General features: G+C 39.8%; 1 protein-coding gene across 1 annotated transcript; it reads left to right on the top strand.

Moving 5' to 3' along the window:
* Nucleotides 1-6,569: 6,569 nt before the first annotated feature.
* Nucleotides 6,570-25,649, top strand: LOC144370105 (dynactin-associated protein-like). The gene is made up of 5 exons (XM_078030689.1): nt 6,570-6,573; nt 6,779-6,858; nt 7,076-7,141; nt 11,365-11,529; nt 24,497-25,649. Exons 1-5 carry the CDS (start codon nt 6,570-6,572, stop codon nt 24,878-24,880), a joined length of 699 nt encoding a protein of 232 aa, XP_077886815.1. The 3' UTR covers nt 24,881-25,649.
* The last annotated feature ends 1,110 nt before the right edge of the window (nt 25,650-26,759 follow it).

The raw sequence follows: 26,759 nt of genomic DNA, 5'->3' as shown, positions 1-26,759 counted from the left end.
TGAAAACAACAACAACAACAACAAAAACGACACCTGCATCTCTATCTTCTTCTTTTTGTGCCCATCCTGTAAATGAGAGTCCCTTCCGTGGATAAGAGTTAGCTCCAGATCCAGGGCTCTGATGTCCTCCAAAGGCTATGCTCTGCACAGCTGGTTTTCAATGCCTATGCTTGCTGAGCATCCTGAAATCTGTCCAATGCTTGGGCAGAAATTGCAGGGTCGACAGAGGATGAACCATGCCTCCATCCTGGGAGCTGTTAGGTCCTTGCTGCTGGACGGAGCCTGAGTTCCAGCAGTCTCTGTCTCATGGGCAGGGCTAATTCCAAGTGGAACTCCACCCTGACCTTGCTTCCAATGAACAGCCATACTTCCCCAGTACATCTTAACACGTCAACAGGGTCTCTCTAGGTTTGAGGGTCACATTGTCTTTACAATAAATTCAAACTCTGACTTGTCCTCATTCTTCTTAGAACACAGCATGGAGCACGGTAGAGATAAATACATGGTTCTGTGCAATAAACAAATGGGAAATCCGTGGGCCACACGGGGGGTCCAGTCTTAGGGTGTGTAAAAGGTCACTGAACACATGCTCGTCTCACCCCAGAAGAGGAAGTAATATTTAATTCTTGTAGGTATTATAGGGATTAGCTATGAACAATGGGTTATACCCTCTGGAGTAGGCGTAGAAATCTCTAAAATTCTGGGAATACTAATTTACTCAAACTTATGTCAGAGGCTGCCCAAGGTTAGCACCATTAACTATGATACGAACTTGGTGAAAGCTATTCTTGTTTTGTTTAAAATTTATTTTTTATTAAATTGACTTTATCTTTTTGAGCAATTTCAGATCCATAGTGAAATTGAGTGGAAAGTACAGAGAAGAAAAATATGTTTTAGACCTATCAAAATACTTTTGGTGGGGCTGGGGATGTGGCTCAAGTGGTAGCGTGCTCACCCGGCATGTGTGTGGCCCGGGTTCGATCCTCAGCACCACATACAAACAAAGATGTTGTGTCCGCCCAGAACTAAAAATAAATATTAAAATTCTCTCTCTCTCTCTCAAAAAAAAAAAAAATACTTTGGTGTCCCCATCCACACAAGGTCTCCCTCAGTCTCAACATTCCTCACTACAGGGGACATTTCTTATAATTGATAAACCACATTTTCTTCTTCTCATTCATATTTCAGAAGTGCCAGTTGTGAGAGTCATCTCACTAACTGAAATCTTTAATGCGATAGCTTTTCAAAGCAATATGAATAGAAAGGGACAGTTGTCTTTTAAAAATCATACTATTTCAATGGTAAGCTCATAACCCCTCACTTGAAAACCAAGCCTCCAGATATATTACATAATTTAGATTCTTAAAATTTTTGTAAAGATAATATGGTACATAGTGTAAGGTCCTTGCTCAGCATCTAGACGGCCACCTTAAGTGACAGCTGCCCTTTTAAGAAAAATTCCGCTTTTCCACCCAAGGGCCTTTCTGAGAAAGGCTCACCACTCCCTCATGTCAACCCAACCCTTTACCACCCCCAGCTCTGATCCCTGAGCCTGCCCCATAAAAGTCCCCAACTACAAGCCTGTGTTACCTCTCTCCCTCTGTGGAGAGATGGCCGCGTATCCCTGTCCTGTGTCTCTGCCTGGTCTCCCGTCTCCTGGTGCCTCACTTCCCTTTCATCAGTGCTGAGACCTGGGGTCAGGTTCCCTGGTGTGCCCCCTCCCCTCTTCGAGGGTCACTGCGTGTCGCTGGGCCCCGATCCTAATTCCACCGTGGGACCAGGCCCTCCATTCTGCCCAACGCCCTCTCTGCACCCACCACTGGACATTTCAGGTAAGAGCCCTGTCTCCAACCCGTATAGACACCTGGCCTTGTTTGCACTTTTGGCTCTCTAATTTTTACCCACTCCTTTTTGGTCATCCCACAGTGCCCTGTTCCCCTTTTGGGAAGGGACACCCTCACAAAGTTGGGGGCTACGCTTTCCTTCTCCCCTCATACAAGCTTCCATCCAGACTTGCCAGCTGCTCCCCTGATGGAATGGTCTCGACCCTACTGTTCGGGGACGGGCCCCTTGCCTACAGTTGGCCACAGCCTCTCTACTCATTAATGAGTCAAAGAAACGCACCTTTGGGGCCCCACTCACCATCCTGGCTCCCCATCACCTAAAGGAACTCCTCACCTACAAGGGCTTACCTTCCTCACCCCCCTGCCACCTTTTATCTCTCCAGGTTTCCCTGGTGAAGATCCCAGTCTTACCCTCCACACGTGCTCACCTTTAAACCCTGCTCCTCTCCTCCCCGCTCCTCAGGACGCTTCCACCTCTTCTCCTCTTACCCATTCATCATCGAAACTCTGGAGGAGCTTCTTCCACATCCCTCCCGCGTACAGGAAGGCCTCTTGCTCCAGGCAACACGCACCTGGTTCACAGATGGCTCCTCCTCCCTTCAGGAGGGAGTTCTTCAGGCAGAGTTGGCTGCAGTCTCTCTAACCTCGGTTGTGGAAGTGGCTCTCCTCCCCAATAATACATCCATTCAGCAGGTGAACTGGTGGCCCTCATCAGAACCTTCACTTTGGCAAAAGAAGCCTCCCTCCATGTCTACACCGACTCTAAATACGCTCTCCACATACTCCTCTCCCACTCTGCTATTTGGAAGGAGTGTGGATTCCTTACCACCAAGGGAACTTCAATGACCAATGTCCCCTTTATCTCTGATCTCCTTCAGTTCTCGGAGCTTCCCACTGCCATTGGAACTGAAGGATGGCAGCTAAGTAGCCCCTTCTCCAGTGGGCACTCCCTTTCCTGGCCTCTCTCTTTGTCATAGGCCTTTTGCTAACGCTTGCCCCCAACCCCTACCCCGCGTCATTAGAGTTATTCAAGACCAGATTCAAAGGATCTCTAACCAAACCATGAACCGGCTTCTGTTACAGGACTTCCAACCCCTCACCAAAATTGGGCTGTCCAGAGTCAGCATCACCTGGTGCCTTCTGACCATCACCATTGACTCAGTGACACCCCACACCCCTAACAAGGCTTCAGATGCTGCCCCTTCCCAGCAGGAAGAAGCTACAGAAGATTGATCTATGCCCCTGTCTTTAAGGGGCCCAATAACAAACAAAAAAGGGGGGATTGTAAGGTTAGCATCTAGACGGCCATCTTCAGTGACAGCCGCCATTTTAAGAAAGATTTTGCTTTCCCACGCAAGGGCCTTTCTGAGAAAGGCCCCCCACTCCCTCATACCAACCCAAACCTTCACCACCCAAATTGGGACCCGTTGGACTCTAATCCCTGAGCCTCCCTCATAAAAGTCCCCAACCACAAGCCTGTGTTGCCTCTCTTTGTTTATGGGGAGATGGCCTTTATTTGTCAGCTCTGACAGACTCTCCTGTGCATCTCTGCTGGTCTCCATCTTTCGTTTCTCGCTCGCTCGTCTCCCGGTTCCTCGCTTTCCTTTCACATAGAGTGTACCCAACACATGTGGTCGTACATATTCATATTTTTATATTTGCACATAAGTATGAGTGTGCTAAGTTTATTAAAGATAAAATGGCCTATGGCTCTGGATTAATTTTTACTGCCAAATAAATTTGGGCCAAACATAAAAAGTAGTTTTCAGGATGGGTGTGGTGGCTCACTTGGTAGAGTGCTTGCCTTGTGTGTGCTGGGCCCTACCTTTGACTCCTCGTGGGATAAAGACAAACAAACAAACAAATTCCCGGCCCCCACCTGTTTTTAGTTCTCAAAGCCTTTGGATTTTGAAATTGTTCATCAGGGATCATAACCTGAATCCAGGTGGTGAGACCAGCGGATAATTCAGCCAAGGGACCGAGGACAATTATGGTTTAGTAGGGGAAAGAAATTTTTACCACAGTAAAGGTCACCCTAAAATCTCATATCAACCCCTAAAAACAAAAAGTCACCAATTCAGTGACCCCTCTCTGCGGTCAAAACGGGATAAAGTTTGCACATGTCCTTTATTTTCTTGAAATTGGTGTATATTTAACATGAAGGTCCTTCCTCACATTTCCACAACATCGTAAAAATACCCTTAAATCAACCCAAAATGTATCTTCTTTGATTAAATAAAAAAATACTATATTTGAAATAAAATTGAAAATTAAAATGTAAAAGCTAAATATTCAATAAGCAGGGGTCTTATCAGTCTAAGTCTCTCACTTGATGTTCTGATCCCAGACAAGTTAGGTGTTCACATTCTGTCAGTATATTTAAAACTTATAAGTGGGAATTGGAAGATCCAGTGATATGTGTTGCAGTAATTCACTTGCAGGTCAGCATGGGAAAAGAAAGAAGCAGCAGAGCAAGCTAAGCAGCAGCAGAAAAAAAGTCCTTTATTGTGTACAAGCAATCTTTTTATAGTATTGTGAACAAAGAAGGCAGCCTTCCAACCTCAATAAATCAGGTCTTTCAGCTAATTAAACATAGCATACAGAAGTTTGACTTTCTAATCAGAAGTGACCTGCTTCTCATGGCTAATCTCTTCTTGGCCTGGAGTATATTGAGCTCTGCTCTTTATTTAGAACAGATAATAAAATTTTTCTTAGCGCCCTCTTAGCCCACTTGGCAGAACATCCCATTTGCAGGAAAGTCCTCCCAAGGACAGAGGACACCTCGTTTTCAAGCATGTCCACTGTTACCTATCTATACCTTGACAGAATATCCCGTTTGCAGGCAGACTCCATCAAGGACAGTAATAGTGATGCAGTTACATCTGATTCTCTACAGATATGCATGTTTTTCCTTCTGAAGTTTCTATTTTGAACAAGGCTTATTATTTTAATCCCATTGTATTGCCTACATACCTTTTGATCGCTTTTGATTTAATTGAGAATTACCTGCTCCTGGTATTGGCTAAACATTGTAAAACAATACGTACGATAAGGAAGACCCTTGACAGTGTTATGACAGCCACACAAAAAAATTCACAATGTTTCAGTTTTTTAAAAAGTTTGCTAATGATTGCTTTCAAGTGCTTTGATAATTTTGATAGGACACTTGAAAATATATTTTTCAGTATCTGTTTATTTCATAGGGATCTTTCACACTTTTGAATTGATTTACCTGTCAGTATTTGACTTTGACTTTGAAACTCTGTATCTGACTGGTTATAATATCAACAACACGACCCCCAAAAATAAGATATAATAATCCCTTTCCCTAAAATATTACCTAAGAGATGAAACTGTCATGTTGATTTTCAGATTTCCAATAAACCAAAGAAATGTTATTCAGAAAATACTCAAATTTCAGGTAAGAATTTTTTTTTTGCATCACATAATTTAAAAATAGTTTTGACTTGATCTTTGAGGCGACAATATAATTCATCTCTCTGTTAGATAACAGAGAAGTGGCTTCCACATCTTTTCATTCCTTATTTTGGCCAGCCAAGTGTTCTTTCTCTCGGCTCTGTGTCAGTCAAGACTTTCAGATTTCTTTTTCACAAGAAAATCCTGCTGCCAAGAACAAAGATATTTCACATCAGATAATGACATGGCAATAAAAGATACGTGAGCTCTCTGGTCACTGTAACAATCCAGGTGTGTCCTGCTTTTCTGATAATCTTTGGTCTGAGACATTCACAAAATTATTATTTATTTTAAATTTTTTAATATTTATCTTTTAGTTGTAGTTGGACACAACACCTTTATTTCACTTGTTTATTTTTTTATGTAGTGCTGAGGATCGAACCCAGGGTCTCGCACATGCAAGGCGAGTGCTCTACTGCTGAACCGCAACCCCGGCTCCCCCCCCCCCCCCCCCCCCCCCCCCCCCGCCCACCAACCACCTCCCCACCCCAGACATTCACAGAATTATTAATATGCATGCTGAAGAAATGTTCTTTGCAAAACAGAGTATCTGATTTCTTCATGGTAAATTTAGCCACAGAGTTGTTTTTATTTTATATGTTGTTTTTATTTTTTTTTTCTGTTACTATTTTTCAAAAATTAACAAAATCAAGTCGACCAAACTTTGTGATGGGGGTCTTACAACTTTATACAACTTCTTGGTCAGTCCAAGATAGTGAGGGTGAGACTCAAGTGGCAAGAGTGATGTGTGGTCACTCTTGATCTATGTACTGTGTGGAAGCTGTGAAGAGGGGTGCGGGGTTGGCATGGCTACGTTGCTCTGGTGCCAAATTAAAACACGTGCCTCAGCTGGGAGCCGTGGTGAAGGCCCGTAATCCCAGCATCTTGGGAGGCTGAGGCAGGAGGATTGCAAGTTCAAAGCCAGCCTAGGCAACTTAGCAAGTGCCTCAACAACATAGGGTGATCCTGTCTCTAAATAAAATATAAAAAAAGGGGCTAGAAATGTGGTTCAGTGATTAAGTGCCCCTGGGTTCATTCCCTTGTACCCCACCCCCCCCCAAAAAAAATAAAGACTCTGCAGAATAAAATTGCATTAATATTTAAAAAATATATAGTTAACTCTATAAAATATTAAATATAAAATATTAATGCAATTAATAATTAATGATAATTATATCATCTTGGTTTTCTTATTTGAAAGTCATGTTCCCTTGTCCCTCTGGCCGTACAAACTGGCTTTGTTTCAACATGGGTAACTCTATCATGTGTTTGTTTTTCTTTGCAATTTTTTTTTATTATAGTAAAATACACGTATCATAAAATTTACCATCTGAACCGTTTTTAAGTGAACAGTTAAACGGTGTTCACTACATCCCTGAAGTTGTGCAGCCATCACCCTCTTCCGTCTCTGGTATTTTTCATCTTTTATGCCCATTAAATACTAATTCTTCTTTTAGGCTCTGGCCACCGCCATCCTATTTTCCGTCTCTATGAATTTGTCTGCTCGAGATACCGCATATACATGGGATCCGGCAGTGTTTGTCTTTCTGTGGCTGCTTTACTTCACTTAGTATCATATCCTCAAGGTTCCTCCAACAGTGAGCAAACTACCCTGGCTTTAACTAACTGCTCTTTGGAACAAATCCCTTCCCAGCTCAGTTTTCCCATGTTCTCTAAGCTCCAGGACTTAAGGCAGTTGGCTTTGGTTGAACCTGTAAAATGCCTTAAGCTGAAGGTGTTGAATACCTGCACAGGGACATTTAGACAGGTCAAACTTTCGAAAAAAGAAATTCAGCATCCAGAAGTGTCATGCGAAAAGGGTAAGAAGAGTACGATCTGTTTTGTTTGCTGCTGAAATTTTTGCAGGAGGAAAATACCTGGTACCTTATAGGAACTCGGTATTCTCACTGTTTGGGTGAATAAATCAATAGAAGAGTTCATCCTGTTTTCAACGTAAGTCAAAGCAGACTTCTTGATTTAAAAAAAAAAAAAAAACCTCTTTTCCTGAAGCATTTCACTATTCATCAGTCCTTTGCCATTATGGCCCAGAAAAATGGATTCTAATATTTTTTAATGTGTATGAACTACCTGAGCAACTGACCCAGTGGATTTCCAGAAACGAAAGAGAAAATAAAATGGTGAAGCGTCCCTAAGGATTTGGTGCCTAAGAGATGGTGCCAACCAGGGAACTGGAGGCATTTGTGCCTCAGTGGAGAGAACATTGGCAAACTTCTCCCTCAGACCTTTTCCCCGATTTACGTCAGTTCTAGAACAGAAGGCAGGTATGGGAAAGGGCTAGCTAGGAGAGAAGGAGGAATTATGCAAGACCATATTTCTTTCTGTCAGGAGGCTTGTTTGGAGGTAGCTGCAAGAGCTCTCAGAGTGAGTATTGATCTTGTGTCATTTCCTCCTCTGAGGTGGATCCTGTTTTGTTGTTTAATTATGTATTATCTGGTTTAATCCACACCTGTTGTGGATGCATCATAGTGATTTCCCATAAGTTTTTTTTTTCCTATGATTTCTCATGGTCGCAGATATAAAGGGCAACGGACAAATTGAAAAAAATCTTCCTGCAGTCTGGCTTTTGATACTGGCAGCTCAAGAATGGACAGAAAACAAGGAAAGTATGTAGTGAATGTTGAACTCTCTGGAAAGCAGCCCGTGAGTATTTTTGCTTCATTTTGATATTTGGCCAATATTATAGTATCATTTTCAGCATTTACAAACTATTTAGTCTCTTTATGACTGTATTGGCAAGGTCATAGTTTTATATTCTTTTCCAAGAGGAAGAGTGGCCTTGGAAAGAATTTCTGCTCCAACTTTCCTGATATATTTTTTCTATATTATATTTTGACAGATGTAAAATATTTGTAGATGTAAAATATTAGGGATATTTCTATGCCTTTGTAGATGTAAAATATTAGGGATATTTCTATGCCTGTGTGATATACAACTAAACCCATTCAACTTTCTGCATTCACTATCATATGAACATAAAACCCAAAGATGTTATTGTTTGTTAAGTTATATATATTTTTTTCAATTTGATGCTTAGATTTTTATATATAATTCCTGGACCTGTCAGAATGCATATTTCTACATAGACTGGAAAACCAGATGTTAATCCTAGATATAGCCTTTAGGCCTAGGAAATAAATCTGCTAAAAATACCTGCTTCTGGGCTGGGGTTGTGGCTCAGTGGTAAAGCGCTCGTCTAACATGTGCGGGGCCCTGGGTTCGATCCTCAGCACCACATGAAAGTACATAGATGAAATAAAGGTATTGTGTTCAACTACAACTAAAAATATAAAATAAAATATTTAAAAATATCTGCTTCATGGAAAAATATGATCTACATTTTTTTAGGCAAGTATTCTGTCCCCGAGCTACATCCCCAGACTTCTATGTTCTTTTTAAATTTTTTTTAAAATGCTTTAATACCAAGAATTAAGCCTTCATTGTATTTTCTTCACAAGTGCTTGTATTTATCTGGTTATGTCTGACTAAGTGATCCTTCATGTCAGTCAAAGGAAGAGCATAGTTTTGGAAGTTTAACTCCTCATTTCAAAAACGAGAAGTGAACATTTCATTGCCCAAAGAATATGTGAAAATTAGGTGAAGAAATACTTGGCCTTTGCTATGTGGAGCTGTGGGCAGCCGGTCTGCACTGTCCTGAGATAAACCAGGAAGGGAGTCCAGTGTCCCACCAAGTGACAGCTGAATGAAAGAGCGTCTCGGGGGACTCCTGGTTCAGCACAAGAGCAGAGTCCATCTTTTTGCATCTTTAAGCAAGGGACCCTCCTGTGGATGTTCTCTTTCGCTTCTGAATTGGCCACTCTCTGAATCTTCAAGATGCCAAATACTCAGAGAGGGTTCATCATCTCGGTAATGTCTCCAGAAAACAGCAAACTTGAAGTTGTTTACAAATAGTATCTCAAGACCATGTTTACAGTACATCTGGATAGCTGGCGGCCTGTTTCACTTTATTATGGGTACCTAGAGAGAGCTGTACATTTTTATCTTAAGACCAAATTCCATAATGAGATTTGAAAGTTATTGGAAGGTTACAAACAGACAACATAAATTTTGGTGTTTTGGTTTTCTGCGAGATGAGATCTTAATCCTTACAAAATTAGGGGGAAAAATAGCCTACTGAATTTCCTTTGGTAAATACGGTGACTGCATTTCAGTTGCCTATGGCTATCATTAGCTAATTGTGATTTTCCTGTTATACATTATCCAGAGCTCTCCACATGGAGCAATTTTGTTAAGAGACTCCACCTATACTAAGAACCATAGCAACTCCACAGAATGAGATCATCACCCAGGCTGCTCTGTCGCTCCAAAGCTGGGCCCAGATCACAGGATCATCACCCTTGGTGTAGACCCACCCACTGCTTTCCTTCTTTGAAAGGGCTGGGATTCTGACAGGGCCAGAAAATTCTGGAAAACTACTAGCCTGGTGATTGAGTTTTAGTTTGTTTACAAAGTGCATTGAAATGTCCAAGTTCACTAATCATAGGCAAACTGAATATAACTAATGAATCAGAATCAGCATGTAGGAAAATGAGTAAGGTTGTTAACACAGGTGTGTTCAACTTTCTTCAAATGTGCTTAGTGAGCAACAGGTGGGTTTTGTTTAATTTTCTTCATTAAAAGACAGAGATATTATTTATTTCATTGACATACACTTACAGAAAAAATTAATTTAGCTAATTTTTTCTTGCCAGCAGTATTACATCTTATTTATACTTAATGACAATTATATTCTTTGAATTTTTAATGGTAGTTACTGATGAATCAATGACTGTATACAATTCTAGTTTGATTGTTTTAGTGTGTGTGTATGTTTTTTTTTTTTTAAGTTTGACAGTTTTAATGGAACTCATTGGTTGGTTGACCTACAATTTCTCTAGCTATTTAGTAACGGGTTACTGAATCATGATCAAAATCTGCTTGTGGTTGTAGCTATGGTAATAAATGTTCTAATGCTGCTAAGGACAATAATGATAGCACTTTGTACCCCAAATTGCTTTTGTCATTTTGTAATTACTGACTGATTAATCATCCCAGCAATTTTACAAGTGGTTAATCTTTTGAAGAGGAGCAAAGAGTGGCAAAGATGCCTTTGATTCACAGTTACAAAGTGAATGTTATCATCTTAGGAGAGGAAAAGGCCCAGGCAATTCTGCATTGTTTGGGAGATGTAATGACACTTTTGTCCAAGATGCACAGACCTGCTCTCGTTTTCACTTTGTTCTTCCCTCTTTTAACCCTTCTCTTCCCAATATCTTCCCCACCAAACTCACTCATGGTCAACCCTTATTCATCCTTTCCTCTCTACATTATTTTATAGTTATGCTTTTGTTAATTATACACAAATTCTTTTTATTTCCTGTTTATTAGCAAATAAGTTCCTTGTGAGTAGAGATTTGGTTGTTGTGAAATCTTTTTATCTGTTTTATGCCCAAGAGGAGCCCAGTAAAGATATATCATGAATGACCTGGACAAGTGTCTTGTCATTCTCATGGATCACAAGATCCATTGGACAGATTATATATATATATATATATATATATATATATGGTTCAGTGTGGCCTTAACACTGGCAGGTCTGGGCTCTAGTGCTTGTGTCACGATGACAAATCACTTCAACTCCTTTTTCTTCAATATTCCTTTTCCAGAGGACCTGAGCAGGTAGTACCTGAAAAGCTGCAAGGACTCTTTCAGCTCACCCTTCCTATAGCTTATAGAGCAATCTAGATGCCCACCCACAGCAGTTTGCACCATGAGGATATTTACTACATCCCTGCAGGGTGGTGAGGAAGAGGGGATGCTGTGCATTCCTCTGCTGAAACATTGGTAACTTAGAAAAATTAGTCAAAATGAACTATATAATAATCCATCTGGAGTTCTTCATTCTCAGAGGTTAAGAAAACATTTATTCCTTTAAAAAGTCACATTTGTTTACTTTGGGGAGAAAAGTTCAATTTTAGAAATTCCATACCATGGCTTCCTATTGACTTATGCTTCATCTTTGTAGCCAAGCACGTGTCCAGATGACCAACAGGCTCATAGTTCCACATCCTTGTGTCCACCTTCTAATGACGTAACCGCTGATGTCTCCTCCAGCTTATCTGGGGTGTGGGTGAGCCCGGGAATCACTGCTCATTCACAATGCCCACACCCAGAATTATCCACTATACAGGTAATGTTGGAGCTTGTTCTCCGTTTGGAATGTGCTGTATGTAGCAATGCACTTGGTCTGCTCTTTCCTAGGAAAGGGAGTCAATTAATTAATTGTCTACATTCGTGTGAACGTTTAGTATAATTACAGGTAACGTTAAGGCAATTTATGGTAAGTCCCTGTTTTCAAAGAGCTAATGTTCTAGTTTGGAAATTCAATTTACAATAGATAGAAAGCATCTATGAAAGAAAGTCAAAGAAATACATGTAAGGTACAAATGCATGGTTGGGAAGTGGTAGGGGAACATACATATTGGTCCTCTAAGGTTTAAGTCACTAATCAGACTCTCATAGGAAACTCTCCTATTTAAAGCTTATGGATCTGACTCTGTTGGTGATTACCTTATTTTCTTAGACAGTTGCAACTTCTGAACCTGTGTATGGAATCTTATTTAACTTTCATGTGACCTTATATGATGATCTTGACATAGAAGTCTGTCTTCTCTGAAGCTTCTGCACCAGCTTTGGAGTCTAGGCTGAGCTCTTCTTGGTTCCTAACCTCACATCTGGTTGACAGAACTAACTTTTCCTCATGACTGGCTTTAGCTTTTATATAGCAACTTGACCTTGACTATAAATTATTGATTTCATTAGACCATTTGGTTGGGTTCTGTGAAATTTCTACTTATATCCCGGCTTAATCTTGCTATAGAGGCTCAGAAGAGTTTGAATCATCTTTCTTGATCCTGGATTAAAACTATCAACTCTTTATATTGCTTCTGGGGCAATGTGAAAGAATGAATGAAGTCAATAGGATGTAGTTATAAAATGCTTCTTTTATGTTTGTAGAGGTTATTAAGTCATGTTAATCATAGAATTGAAAGATAACAATGGTCTACTGGTTCTTAATGCTAACTGCATGATAGAATCACCTGGGAACTGTTTAAGACATACCAGTGCTTCAGCTGCATTGTAGACCAATTAAATAAGAAGCTCTGGGTGGGCACCGTGAAGTTATAGTTTCTAACAACTTCTCAGGTGAATCTGATGTGCAACCAGAGATAACAATGACTGAAGCAGGTGTCTTCCATCATTAGGTCATGAGGGGAAACTTGCCCAGTGAGAGTCAAGAGACTTCCAGAATCCTGTTTTTGAGGTGCCAAGGCAAGAGAGGAGGTTGGGTTTTCCATTGTTTGTGTGCAATTTACTTCATGAAAGTCCTCATGTGTGTTTAAGGCAGTGTTAGAGGCTCCTACCTGATGTACATAAGCCTCGTCCCACTTCCTTTTCTTAAACCCCCAGTGTCTTTAGTTAGCATCAATAAGATGCTATTTGTCACAGGGCTACCTTGGCCTTGGTGATCAGCACACCTGGCCCTCATCCTGCTCCTGCTGTCTTGGTGCCGCCGTGCCTTTCGCAAGCTGAAGATATTGACAGAAAAAAGATGCTGATCTCAAAACGAGAATGCAAAGAGATGACAGCCTGAGAATGTCAACAATAAGGCTTGCCAGGGTCCTGCCCCAGCGGGGTCCAGGGAGTCCTGAAGGATGAGTGGCCTAGGCGAAAAGATGAGACAGGAGTCGTTCCGTTGGAGCAATCTCCAGAGAGAGAGAGCTAAGCAGCTTTCTCTGGGTCATCGTTTATTACAGTTTTTCTCATCTTTATAGCTTCAGAATACGTCATTGATTATACAATTGAAAACTTTGCCCAGACATGACATTTCCTTAACCATGATTGGGGGGGGGTACAAAAAAATGTAACATTAATTTACATTTTTCCAGGATATGACCTTCAGTTATGTAATTATTAAAAGTACAGAATCATTAATAAAATACGTCACTAATTTACATTTTTCAGATTTTCCCAAGATTTGCTATTTTCTTATTAACTAATGCCAAGCTACGTAACCAGACTCTAAGTCTCCTAACCAATCATTAACCTAAAGTACACTTGTACTTTATTTCTAATCTAAAATTCCCATCTAAAAAAGTCCCCTTAAATCTTATATTTAAAACATCCTAAAGTTTATAAATCATTCTTAAAACATATCAGAAACCTCTACAACTAAAAACTTAAGAATTTCTAAACTTAAGAATCTAAGTAAAATAATATTTCTAACATTTTTCTAAAACTGTGTCTTATAAAGCTATTTTAATCAATTCCTAAATTTATTCTCATAAAACTGGTTGAGCAGCTTTCTCAAAAGAGTTTCTTTGTTTCTCACTCAAGGTGCACTAGTTCTCCTATCTTTATAATCTTTATCAATAAATAGAAAGTAAGTTCTAAACATCAATCCACTTTCCACCGATATTAACTGTGCTCATCATATATCCCTATGTAAAGTAAGAAAGGGTTTATAAAAAGAGAAGAATATATCTTTATATGTTTTAACTTTCCTAAGTGTATAATATAACTTTCCTTAATCAAAAATGAGACTGCATGTGGTGAACTTTGTAAAATAAGCATACTGATTAGGTTTTCTAAGAGGCCGGAAATGTGGGCTTGGGTTCTTGCCGAAGTCTGGCTTGGCACAAATCAGGAGCCACTTGTCAAAAAGAAACTAACTTTATTTTTAGAACTACAAACGCCAAACAAAACAGCTCCAGGGAAAAACCCTCAGAGCCCAACTGCCACCACCGGCTTCCACACCTCTCTCTCCCACACCACCCTTTCAACCTCCCACAATCCTCCTCTCTTGAGGCCGATTGGCTGGGTTGCGTGGGCAGAGCCAAAGAAGTCACCCAATGAGCAGCTCCGTGGAGGAGCCAATCAGCTAGATGTTGCTGGGGCCGCTGTGAGCCAATCATCAGCTGGCAGTCTGAAGGGCAGGGAAACAGCCCAATGAACATCACCGCAGAGGAGCCAATCAGCTAGATGTTGCTGGGGCAGTCTGAAGCTTGCTGGCAGCTGGAAGTTTGCTGGGGCCCCTTTGGCTGTGGCTCTCAACATCTCCCCCTCTCTGTTTAAACAACAAGCATGTGGCTTAGGGACCGTGCCTGCCTTAGGTTGTCCAATACATATGGTCCTTACCCGTCTTCGGATGAGCTGACCTCAGGGCGTCAGCCTCCTGTCTTAGGTTGGTACCATTGTAATTGGATCTTACCCGTCATTGACTACCGGTCCAGTATACAGCCACACCTGTGGAGAGGTCTCAGCGGGGGGGGGGGTGTGAGGTTCTTTGCCTCACCTCTGTTGACCCCCAAATTTTAGCTGAATGATCATGACAAGCAGAAGGGAGGAAGATATACCAAGTCAATTGACGGCTCCTTTTGGGAAAATTGTACCACCGATGATATCATCAGCAAAAATATCCCAACACTACACAAGTCGCTGCACCAACAGATAGTTCACAATGCATACAAGTGACACATAGTTCTGTAAGCAGTTCAGTGTAAGTTCTGTAAGCAGTTCAGTGATGGCTATTGCAGAAACTGTAGATTAGTTTTATCTTTGTCTTCACCGGCACAGGGATGATGATAGGAATTCTGGCAATAATGACTAAAGAAAAAATTAGGTAACATTCCAGAAGACACTAAAAGAAAACAATTTTCTTAACAATTTATATTATCTTCATTGGCACTGGGATGAAGATAGAAATTCTGGCAATAATGGCTAAAGAAAAAATTAGGTAACATTCCAGAAGATACTAAAAGAAAACAATTTTCTTAACATTATTCTGGCAATAATGGCTAAAGAAAAAATTAGGTAACATTCCAGAAGGCACTAAAAGAAAACAATTTTCTTAACAATTTACATTATAGTGAAGAGAATTATTAAATATAATGAAAATGAAAGGTGACAGTAAACAAACAGATCTGTTAACCTCCTTTTTTGTTTACATATTAAAACAATTCTTAACAGTTATTTACCCAATTTAAATTAAACCATTTAAATCACGTGAATAAAAAAAAAAATATTTGGATCCATCTTTTCATGAGCGCTCATCATATATGATATATGGAAATATGTACATTGGACATACGTACATTCAAACATATAACACAAAACACAAGTGTGCACACATAATATAATACATACAACACATAACACAATAGTAAAGGCCTTATAACTTTTTACAGGTAAAATCTCTATTGCAATGTTTAAAAACTCTATAGTCAAAAAAAAAAAAAAAATAGAACTGATCAGCAAAACATTAACCTAGGTCTGTATGAGCTCAAAAAAATAAAATAGAACTTCATGATATGGGAAAGGGCAATAATAAAATAGATATTGAAAAAAGCATCCTGGTTCTGTCGCAGATGTAAGGATAGCCAAATTGGAGTTTTGGATATCAGCTATTATGGATTTGAGCTAAATCATCTTCTTTTTGGTCTGTAGAAATCGCTTTAGTTAATCTCTCTGGAATCCAAATCGGCTGCTGTTCTCTCTGTGGAAACACAAAAACAGACCCCCGACTCCAGACAATCACTGGGTCAGGATTTTAGTTAATCTCTCCGGAATCCAAATCAGCTGCTGTTCTCCCTGTGGAAACACACAAACAGGCCCCCGACTCCAGACAATCACTGGGTCAGAACCTTGGTTAATCTCTCTGGAATCCAAATCGGCTGCTGTTCTGGGTCAGAACCTTGGTTAATCTCTCTGGAATCCAAATCGGCTGCTGTTCTTCCTGTGGAAACACACAAACAGACCCCCGATTCCAGACAATTACTGGGTCAGGACCTTTCCATTGTCCTGTTAGAATATCTTTCCAAAGTACCTTGGGCTTATGTACATTTTTTGGACACATATGCCTTTCTGCAGCACTAAGTCCTGATGAATCCAAATTTAAAAAGTTTAGAGTAAAAAGCGTTATTTTAAGTTTATCTTTGGGGAATATATACCCCTTCCCAATTCCATCTTTTTGCTTTAATAAGTACATTTTAATAGTTTGATGAGCTCTTTCAACTATGCCTTGACCCTGTGGATTGTATGGGATTCCTGTTATATGAGTAATGCCAAATGATGAGCAAAATTGTTTAAAAGAAGTAGACGTATAACCAGGGGCATTATCTGTTTTTAACTGTTTTGGAATGCCCACAGTGGCAAAATTTTGTAAGCAATGAGCTATAACATCTTTAGTTTTTTCGCCGGCATGAAGGGAGCCCATCAAAAATCCAGAAGAAGTATCAATTGTAACATGCAAATATTTTAATTTTCCAAATTCTGGCAAGTGTGTGACGTCCATCTGCCAAATATGGTTAGGCATCAATCCTCTAGGATTGACTCCAAGATTAACTTGTGGTAAAAAGGTCACACAATTTTGACATTGTTTTATTATTTGTCTAGCTTGTTCCTTAGTTATTTTAAAACGCTTTTGTAAAGTATTAGCATTGACATGGAATCTTTCATGAAAATTTATAGCTTCTTCTAGTACAGAGAAAATATGTATGTCACGTGTAGTTTTATCTGCTAAATCATTGCCTAAACTAAGGGCTCCAGGCAATCCTGTATGTGCCCTGATATGTCCTATAAAGAATGGATCTTTTCTGTCCCAGATTAAACTTTGTATAGTGGAAAACAAAGAGAAAACAGTAGAAGAAGGGGAAATTCTACCAGCATCTTCAAGGGATACTATAGCATTAACTATATACTGGCTATCAGAAAATAAATTAAATACAGAATCTTTAAACATCACAAAAGTTTGTAATACTGCATTAAGCTCTACCTTTTGAGCTGATTGTTTGGGTACTAAAAATGTAAAAGTTTGATCAGGTGTAACTATTGCTGCTGTACCATTATTTGACCCATCAGTGAATATATTTGGAGCATTCATGATAGGTGTTTTTCTTGTCATTTTTGGAAAAATTACAGGATGCAATGACCAAAAAGACAATAAAGGATTAGATGGTAAGTGGTTATCAAATGAAACATTAGATTTGCACATTATTATTGCCCAAGTATTTAACTCATTAGCTAATTCATCAATTTGATTCATAGTATATGGAGTAATAATTTTATGGGGAGAAATTCCAAACACTGCCTTTGCTGTTTTTATTCCTTTGAGTATTAATTGTCCTACAGCCTCAGGATATCTAGTAAGAATAGTGTTAGGAGAATAAGATAAATGTATCCATAATAATGGACCTTCTTGCCAAAATACTCCTGTAGGAATATTTTTTGTTGGTAATACAATAAATAATAAAGGCAAACTTATATCAATTCTATCCAAATGCATATTTTCCATATATGTTTCAATGATTTTTAATGCCTTTCTTGCTTCAGGCGTTAACATTCGGGGTGAATTTGGATCTGATGGACCTTTTAGGATATCAAATAAAGGTCCCAATTCTCCTGTTGGAATACCTAGATAAGGCCTTATCCAATTTATGTCTCCTAATAACTTTTGAAAGTCATTAAGTGATTTGAGTTGATCTACTCGTATTTGAATTTTTGGTGGACGGACCATGGTTGAGGATAATAGAACTCCTAAATAATTAATTGGAAAATTTAATTGTACTTTATCTATTGCTATCTCTAGATTATAATTTTTTAATAAGTTTGTAAGTGTGGCATAACATTCTAGCAATGTGTTTTTAGCTTTGTGTGCTAATAATACATCATCCATATAATGAAATATTTGTAGTTCAGGATTTTGATTTCTAAGTGGCTGGATTACTTTGTTAACATAAATTTGACACATAGTTGGACTGTTAGCCATCCCTTGAGGGAGTACTTTCCATTCATATCTCTGATCAGGACCTTCATGATTTAGTGCAGGGATAGTAAATGCAAAACGTGGACTATCCTCAGGATGAATTGGAATTGAAAAAAAACAATCTTTAATATCTATAACTAAAACATACCAGGTTTTTGGCAAAGCAGACAATTGAGGAATCCCCGATTGAGCAGGTCCCATAATGACCATTTCATTGTTAATGGCTCTTAAATCTTGCAGTAATCTCCATTTACCAGATTTCTTTTTGATGACAAAAATGGGAGTATTATGGGGAGATACAGAAGGTTGTATATGTCCTTCCGCTAATTGTTGTTTGACCAGATCATGGGCTACTTGTGTCTTTTCTTTAGTCAAGGGCCACTGAGGAACCCATACTGGCCTTTCTGATTTCCATGTAATTTTTATTGTCTCAGTGGCCCTTTGTGAAAATCCAACCCATGTCTGTCTGTTCCTTGATCTATTTGTATTGGTGCTGCTATACATTGTTCTTGTCTTTCTAATCTTTTTCCTTTCCTAAAACCTTGTTTAGCCATAATAGTGGGTGCATTTTGATTGATATTATTTGTTAATGTCAAACCTAATTGATCTAAGACATCTCGTCCCCATAAATTTACGGGAAGATGATCCAATACATATGGCTGTATAGTTCCTTCACATCCTTCAGGATCCTTCCAATCTAATAGCATTGCACTTCTATCGGGATTAGTCGCCACTCCTAGGCCTCGAAGCGATTGAGTGGCTTGTTGTAATGGCCAATGTTTTGGCCATTCTTGACGAGAGATGATGCTAAGATCTGCACCTGTATCCAGTAGCCCATTAAATTCATGTCCTTGAATATTTAGTTTTAGCATGGGGCGAGAATCTAAATTTAAAGAAAGCATAGCCCAATCTACACCTGTGGAACCTAATCCCTTGGAACCTCTTTCTACAACATGACTGGAAAATTTATCATGTAGGCTTGGTATTATTAGTAACTGTGCTATTCTATCTCCTGGTGAAATTACTGATATACCCTTTGGAGAACTGGCTATAATTTTTATTTCACCTTCATAATTGGAATCAATTACCCCAGGACTTATCAAAAGTCCTTTTAGAGTAGAAGAGCTGCGTCCCAATAATAAGCCTACTGTTCCTTTGGGAAGAGGTCCTTTTACCCCTGTGGGAATGATTTGAACTCCCATCTCTGGAGTTAGTACTGATTTGGTGGAGGCGCAGATGTCCAACCCTGCGCTCCCTCTGGTTTGTCTGATGAGGGATCTGATGTGCTGGGCACTACCCTGATGGGGTTGCTGGGGTTGCTGGGTTCCTCCAGTGCTCCGTATATTTGTGGTTTGGGGCCCCGGAGCATTGGGGCCCCCTGTCCATTTTTTGGCAACGGAGCCTGATGCCTTTGTCCACGATATTGTGGATAAACACCTTGTCCTTGTTCGTTTTTTGATAATGGAGTACCCTCTATGGTGGTTTGAGGACGGTATTCATTAGCCCAATATAATGGAGTACCCTCTATGGTGGTTTGAGAACGGCATTCATTAGCCCAATGTCTCCCTCTACGGCATCGTGGGCAAATACCCGGTATTCTACTTGTTTGATACCTAGTTTTGTTAAACCCTCCTCCTATGGGGCAATTCCTTTTAAAATGTCCTGTTTGTTGACAATTGTAGCATGTTCTTGGCCTGGCATCTAAAGCCTGTTTTACTGCAGCTGCCACAATTTGCCCTTGTTCATTAATGTCTCTGGCATCCAAAACCTGTTTTACTGCAGCTGCCACAATTTGCCCTTGTTCATTAATGTCTCTGGCATCTAAAGCCTGTTTTACTGCAGCTGCCACAATTTGCCCTTGTTCATTAATGTCTCTGGCATCTAAAGCTTGTTTTACTGCAGCTGCCACAATTTGCCCTTGTTCATTAATGTCTCTACATAATTTAATATATGTGTTTAAATCTTCATGTTTCCATGGTCTAATGATATCTCTACACCAACGATTCGCTTGGTCATAAGCCAGTTGTTTTATAAATGGCATTGCTTGTTCTGTATTCCCAAAAACTCTGGTAGCTGTTTGAATAAGCCTATCTACAAATTCAGCGTAAGGTTCATTAGCTCCTTGTATTATCTTAGATAATTGACCTTGTAAACCTCCAGGTTCTTGTAAAGACTTCCATGCCCTAACTGCATCTACAGCAATTTGTAAATATACACCAGGATCATATGCAAGTTGTTGCTGCCGATCCTCATAAGGTCCCTTTCCTAACAACATATCTAGATTTCTCTGAGGATAACCAGCTGCTGCATTTCGACTAGCCGTCTCCTTGCAAAATTCCTCATTGGCAACCTTCCATAACAGGTATTGTCCTCCATTTAGCACAGCTTTACACAAACTAGCCCAATCTGCTGGCGTCATGCTTAAGTTGGTAATGGATTCGACCAAGCTTACAGTGAAGGGTGCTTGAGGACCATAGGTTGCTACAGCCTCTTTTAGCTCCTTCACTGATTTGAAATTTAAACCCTGGTAAGTTCGCTGCCCTCCTACCTCAAATACAGGGCATACTTGAGATCCTGTCTCAGGATCCAAACTATCAACTGCGGGGGTTGGGAGTCTCTTAGCATATGGAGGTGGTGCTGTTGATTGGACACTTATGCCCTCTGGTGATAGAGTGCTGTTAGTAGCAGTCTCCTGTAGAGGCGGTGCTGTTGGTTGGACACTTACGCTCTCTAACAAAAGGGTCTTATTAGCAGTCACCTGTTTTAACTTTTCCCCTGATAGATTTTTCTGCTCTAAACTTCCTTCCTCTGTCTCACTATCTCGAAAGACCTTCTCTTTTACTTGAATCTTTTCCTCTTTCTGACTAGCTCGAGCTTTTACTTGAATCTTTTCCTCTGTCTGACTAACTTGAGAGACTTCCTCTTCTACTTGAATCAATATGTCTTCTTCTTCCTCTACCTCTGTCTGAACTGAAGGCTTTGGACTAAGCAAACTAGATACCAACGTCCACAATGACAATGTGCCAACTGGCAGAGTCCCTGGGTTGTTCTTTTCTATTCTTTTTAAATCTTCACCATGATGGTTCCATTGTGATATATCTAACAACTCCTCCTTAAAAAGCCATGGGCTATATTCTTGTATTATATCAACGTATGCCCTGACTGCTCTTGATTTTACTGGGAAGCTTCCTTCCTTTAACAATTTACTTAACAGTCTTTCGGTTTGTTTTTTACTAATTGCTGATCCCGTATTTCTACTATAATACAACCCAGCAAGATAACAGCAAATAAAACCGAGACAGAATCCAATAAAAATGGAACCACACAAAATCATTATATCAGCCTTTCTATCCTCCTGACGTGTGCATCCGTCCTTTCTCCCTATCTGTTCCTCAGACGCAAATAGTTTTTCCTCAGATGTGAGTGGTTTTTCTTCCCTCTTACTCATCTCCAGGGACAGGAAAGTTAAAACAAAAACGAAGCAAAACAAAAGAGGAGACTTAGAATGGCTCCCCATCCTCTCGCCCTGCCCTCAGGGGCGAGCAGTTTACTTACCCTCAGTTGCTCCCCGTGCGAGCCACCAAATGCCGAAGTCTGGCTTGGCACAAATCAGGAGCCACTTGTCAAAAAGAAACTAACTTTATTTTTAGAACTACAAACGCCAAACAAAACAGCTCCAGGGAAAAACCCTCAGAGCCCAACTGCCACCACCGGCTTCCACACCTCTCTCTCCCACACCACCCTTTCAACCTCCCACAATCCTCCTCTCTTGAGGCCGATTGGCTGGGTTGCGTGGGCAGAGCCAAAGAAGTCACCCAATGAGCAGCTCCGTGGAGGAGCCAATCAGCTAGATGTTGCTGGGGCCGCTGTGAGCCAATCATCAGCTGGCAGTCTGAAGGGCAGGGAAACAGCCCAATGAACATCACCGCAGAGGAGCCAATCAGCTAGATGTTGCTGGGGCAGTCTGAAGCTTGCTGGCAGCTGGAAGTTTGCTGGGGCCCCTTTGGCTGTGGCTCTCAACAGGTTCTAGTTGATATAATCAATGTGGTGCCTAAAACTCTCATGACCTTTCAGAGGATGATTGTTGTCCATTATCAGGTTTGTCCACAATGTATTGAGATAGAAGAACAGCCTTCTACTTTGTCCTTGATATGCTGAGGGGTAGTAGAACAGCCTCCGAGGCATGAACTACCTGTTCTGTTCTAGCCATCTGAAATTTAATTTGTTTGGCATTTAACATACTCATGCCTCCTGTCAGAAACCTAAGCATGAAAATGAAAAGTCCCAGTTACATAAAAAAGGGTCTCATGGTTTCTAGTAAATAGATGATTGTGCAACCAGCACGGCTTTGCCAGCATTCATCCTCACTGTGACCCTGTCAAGACGGTGAGTGGGGGATCTCCTTCACCAAAGGCTGAAAGTGGGTAATGAGCCCCCACAAGGGAACCGATGATTCTGGGGAGTTTGGAAGACATGAAAGAGAATGGAGTGTCTCAGAAACAGAAAGAAAGACATGTTGTAAAACAGAGAAGGGATGGTGTCCAGGGGCAAATGTGGTAGAGGACTTCAGTAAGAAGAGCGCTTACACGGGCATTTAGGCTTTAGTGGATGAAGATAATTGATGACTATTTCAGGGCCTGATCAGGGGAGCAGAAGCCCAACTGGATTGGGCTGAAAAGTGTGCAAATGGAGACACTGCATTCAAATGACTCTCAGGAAATTTTGTTTTTCAGAGAAAGAGAAAGGGTGGTTGGAGAGTGATTTGGAATCAAAGGAGTTTTTTCTTTTTCTTTTTTTTCTCTCTTTTTTTTTTCTATAAAGTAGCTTTTGTTTCTTTGGTAGTGTTTCTTTGGAGTGTGATTAAATGTGGAAAGTGGTGAAGAAACTCTCTCCAGGGTAATCAAAAGAGAAAATCTGCTGGGAAGGGCACAGAGGATGGAACCCAAAAGACAGGGTGGAGCACCAGCTTCAGGTGGTAGAGGATAGCTCTTCTGTCAAACCAACAAAGAGGTGAAGTCCAGGTAGCTTAGGTTTGCAGGTTTGGTACTTGGTGGAGTTTTCATTTGATGGGTTCAAGTTTTCCCACGAAGTAGGAAGGAGGGCAAAGGAAAGTCATTTGACTGGAATGGGGAGGGATGATTTGTGCACGAGGAACGATGGGTGGAGGCTACAGGTTTGAAGAGTGAGAAGAAGACTGAGGATGCACTTGAGATTTGAGGGAGTATCTTGATCCAGGATCTGTAAGACGGGGGTTTCAGAGCAATGCAGAAAATCCTCTCGAGGAGGGGATCTGCCCAGGGGCTTGGCTTTTCACAACAGTGTGACTGCTCCAAAGTCCAGAGAAAGTAAATCGTCATTTATTGGCCAGCCAGCGGAGATGAAAAGAGGGAAATCAAGAGACTTTAGGGAAAAACCAAGAGTGCTATTAAATAATGGGACAAAATGTGGACAAGGAAAGATGTAGTGAAGGACTAACCACTGAACCAAAGTTTTGTTTTTTTGTTTTTTTTCTTAATCAAACCAAAGACAGGTCATCATGGAATGGCTGGGTGAACAAGCTGGAGGGAGAGGACATGGTGGTGAGGAGACAAAATTCTTGAGGAAGTGATAGATATTGGTAGTGGAGCAGAGTTTGGGGGTAATGGCATTGAGTGGAGGATCAAGTGTGTGAAAGAGAATTTACCATTTAAAAATATTTGTCTGCCCACATGAAAAGACAACGGACAGTGATGGAGGAGGGAGGAATAAATGGAGCATGGGTGATTTTTAAGGCAGCAAAACTACTTTGTGTAATGTTGGATATCTGTCATTACGTGTTATACATTTATATTTTCCCAAATCCATAAAGTGTTCCATACCAAGAGTGAATCTTAGCATAAACTGTGGACTCTGGGTGACAATTAGCTGCCAATGTGGAATTATCAATTATAACAAATGAGCCACGGTGCAGGATATTGATAATGGGGGAGTTATGTACCTGCAGGGGATGGGTGTGTGTAGGTTATCTACATACACTTGGCTCAGTTTTCCCCTGAATTTAAAATAGCCCTAATATATAAGGTCTATTAAAAGAAAACAAACAAACAAAAAAGGAAAATAGAATAACAGAAGAGATATTGGCAGATTTGTCTTTTTTCTAATGTCTGGGAAAGCATGACGTTTCTTCCACCTGGATGAACATCTGGATGTTTTTAAAAGTCTAAACTCCAGAGTCATATAGTGATTTAAACAAAGTCAATACAATACATTGTAAGTTGGAAGTAACACAAAAAGGATGACCCATTGCAGACATTTTTGTCTTTATAAGTGATATTTTGATTCACACTCTTCTTAGGTGCAAGGAAATAGCGGCAGTGAGTGGTCTCTGTGGAAAGTGTTTCTGGCCTGCCTCTTAGCCTGTGCGATAACAACAGCAATTGGAGTCCTGGTCATATGCCTGGTGAATAATCGAGGAAGTAATTCCTCCGTTGTTATCCAGCTACCCACAAGCAATGGAGGGGTGGTAGTTAAGGAATCTGGAACAGCCTCTACTACTTCCCAACCTACAGTGACCACCACTTCCACTGAACCTTCAGCTATCACCACTTCAAGAGAATCTACAACCACAAGGGTCACCACCAGTTCTTCAACTCAGCCTTCAGCCACAACACCCCTCACCACAACTTCGAGTAGAACCACCACTGCCACAGAAACCATGGGTACGGTGGCTCCTCCATAGCTACTATTTGAAGAGCCACAACCATCACTTCAATGGAATCTACCCCCTCTACCCGACAAACCCAGCTCATAACCGCAGCAGCTACTCCTACTCCTTGAAGTTGAACAACAGCTGGTGCCACTTTATCAGACTTGCTGTTGTGACTTCATAGCACCAACTGCTAGTGCAACTGATGCTTAGCTGACAGCCAGATCCTCACCTCCACCCACCATCTTTTCAACACAACCCATGGCTACCTGTGCTTCAAGTGAAAGTACAGCTACTGCCACATCCACTTAACCTACAACTACAGGAACTTCTACTTACTCTACAATAAGTGTTGATCACCCTCACCAGGAATCACAAATGCCGCCGTTAACATTTTAACCTTAACCGAGTTACTATCAGTCACCAGAACAATCTCTTCTATCTCGTTAACCTTTAGTCATTACAACTACAAATTAACCTCCATGATGCCACCATGGACCGTGGATAATGGAATAATTACCCCAATTTTTATGAAATCAACAATTAGGATTTATAAAATTATTAAAACTGTTTTAGAATAATAGCAGTTAAGCTGTAAGAATCTGATCTTGGTTCTCTAGTTCCAAATAATATATAGCTTTATATAAAAAAGTGACCATTTGTTTGCTAGAAATCATCATGAGATTTTATATAAACTGTTATACTAAAATTAGCCATTTGGATTTTAATATATATTGGTTTCAGTTCAGAACGTTGCATTTCTGTGAACACAAATTACATGCATAATGAACAGGGATTTCATATGCAGGGGATTTAAACAAATTTATACAGAAAAATGTTAGAATTTATAACAATTATTTCTTCTAGGGTGAAGTTTGTTGTGTTTTTTCAATTTCTGTTTATATTGTAACTTGCTTTTAATCAATAATATTCTTTTTTTGGACTAATATTACTAAAAGTGCATTTGGGTTTTTAAATTTGTATTTTAAATTACTTTCTTCAATATTGTAAGTCACTCAATTGACATTTCTTGAGTCATGGCTAGGTACTACAGCACTGAAAGGGTATACCAGAAGAAAAGAAAATGCACATTAACTAATAAATTCATTAATTTAGAGTGTTAATATTTAATTCTTAATGACTTTGGAAGGTTTGAATTAGAACTGATAATGATGCAGACTTTCTAAATCAGGATCTTAGATTGTAACTAGTAATCTGTACTTAAAAAAAACTGTATTGATATTTGAAATATTCAGGGAGTTTGAGAATTAAAGATTCAAAGGTCATAGTCTAATAATGACATTAGTTAGAGTGGTGTACATTACAATTAAAAATGTTAAAATCAGAACTGTGTTCCAAGCAGGCAAGAAAGAGAAGTATAGAATTATAGATCTAGGTAAGCTCCAAATCATCTCCAGCAATTTAGTGAGGCCCAAAGCAACTTAGCAAGACCCTGTCTCAAAATGAAATATAAAAAAGGTTGAAGATATGGCTCAATAGTAAAGCATCCCTGTGTTCAACCCCTGGTACCAGAAGGAAAAAAACACCTAAAAACTCTATGTATAAAAACTTATTTAACCAAAGGAACATGAGATCAATAGGGGAATGTTTCATTTACCAAATAGCAAAAAAATATTTTTAAGACAAATCTTAAATTTTAAGTTTCTCTGAAAATCTTAAAGTACTTGGTTTTTTACCATTGGACCTAAGCGAATATTTTCTTATATATGCTTAAAATTAATGACATTTTATAACTACTTAATTTGAATTTTTAATAATTACACATTGGTTTTCTCTTCCTTTCTTAATTTTTTGATTAAGAATATTTTTTGAGATATTTAAAACATCAGTGACTAGATAGTTCATTTCTTAGTTGGAATTACCATTTTCTAATCCTTTCACAGTCGTGCTA

Source organism: Ictidomys tridecemlineatus, chromosome 13 (genome assembly GCF_052094955.1).
Source record: "Ictidomys tridecemlineatus isolate mIctTri1 chromosome 13, mIctTri1.hap1, whole genome shotgun sequence".
Taxonomy (NCBI): domain Eukaryota; kingdom Metazoa; phylum Chordata; class Mammalia; order Rodentia; family Sciuridae; genus Ictidomys; species Ictidomys tridecemlineatus.
This window is presented reverse-complemented; position numbering and strand designations above follow the sequence as displayed.

Bases quoted from the DNA above. Each gene is read 5' to 3' on its own strand.
- LOC144370105 (XM_078030689.1), top strand. The intron at 6,859-7,075 runs GTTTGTCTTTCT...ATACCTGCACAG, and splicing joins TATACATGGGATCCGGCAGT to GGACATTTAGACAGGTCAAA. The intron at 7,142-11,364 runs GTAAGAAGAGTA...TCATCTTTGTAG, and splicing joins AGAAGTGTCATGCGAAAAGG to CCAAGCACGTGTCCAGATGA.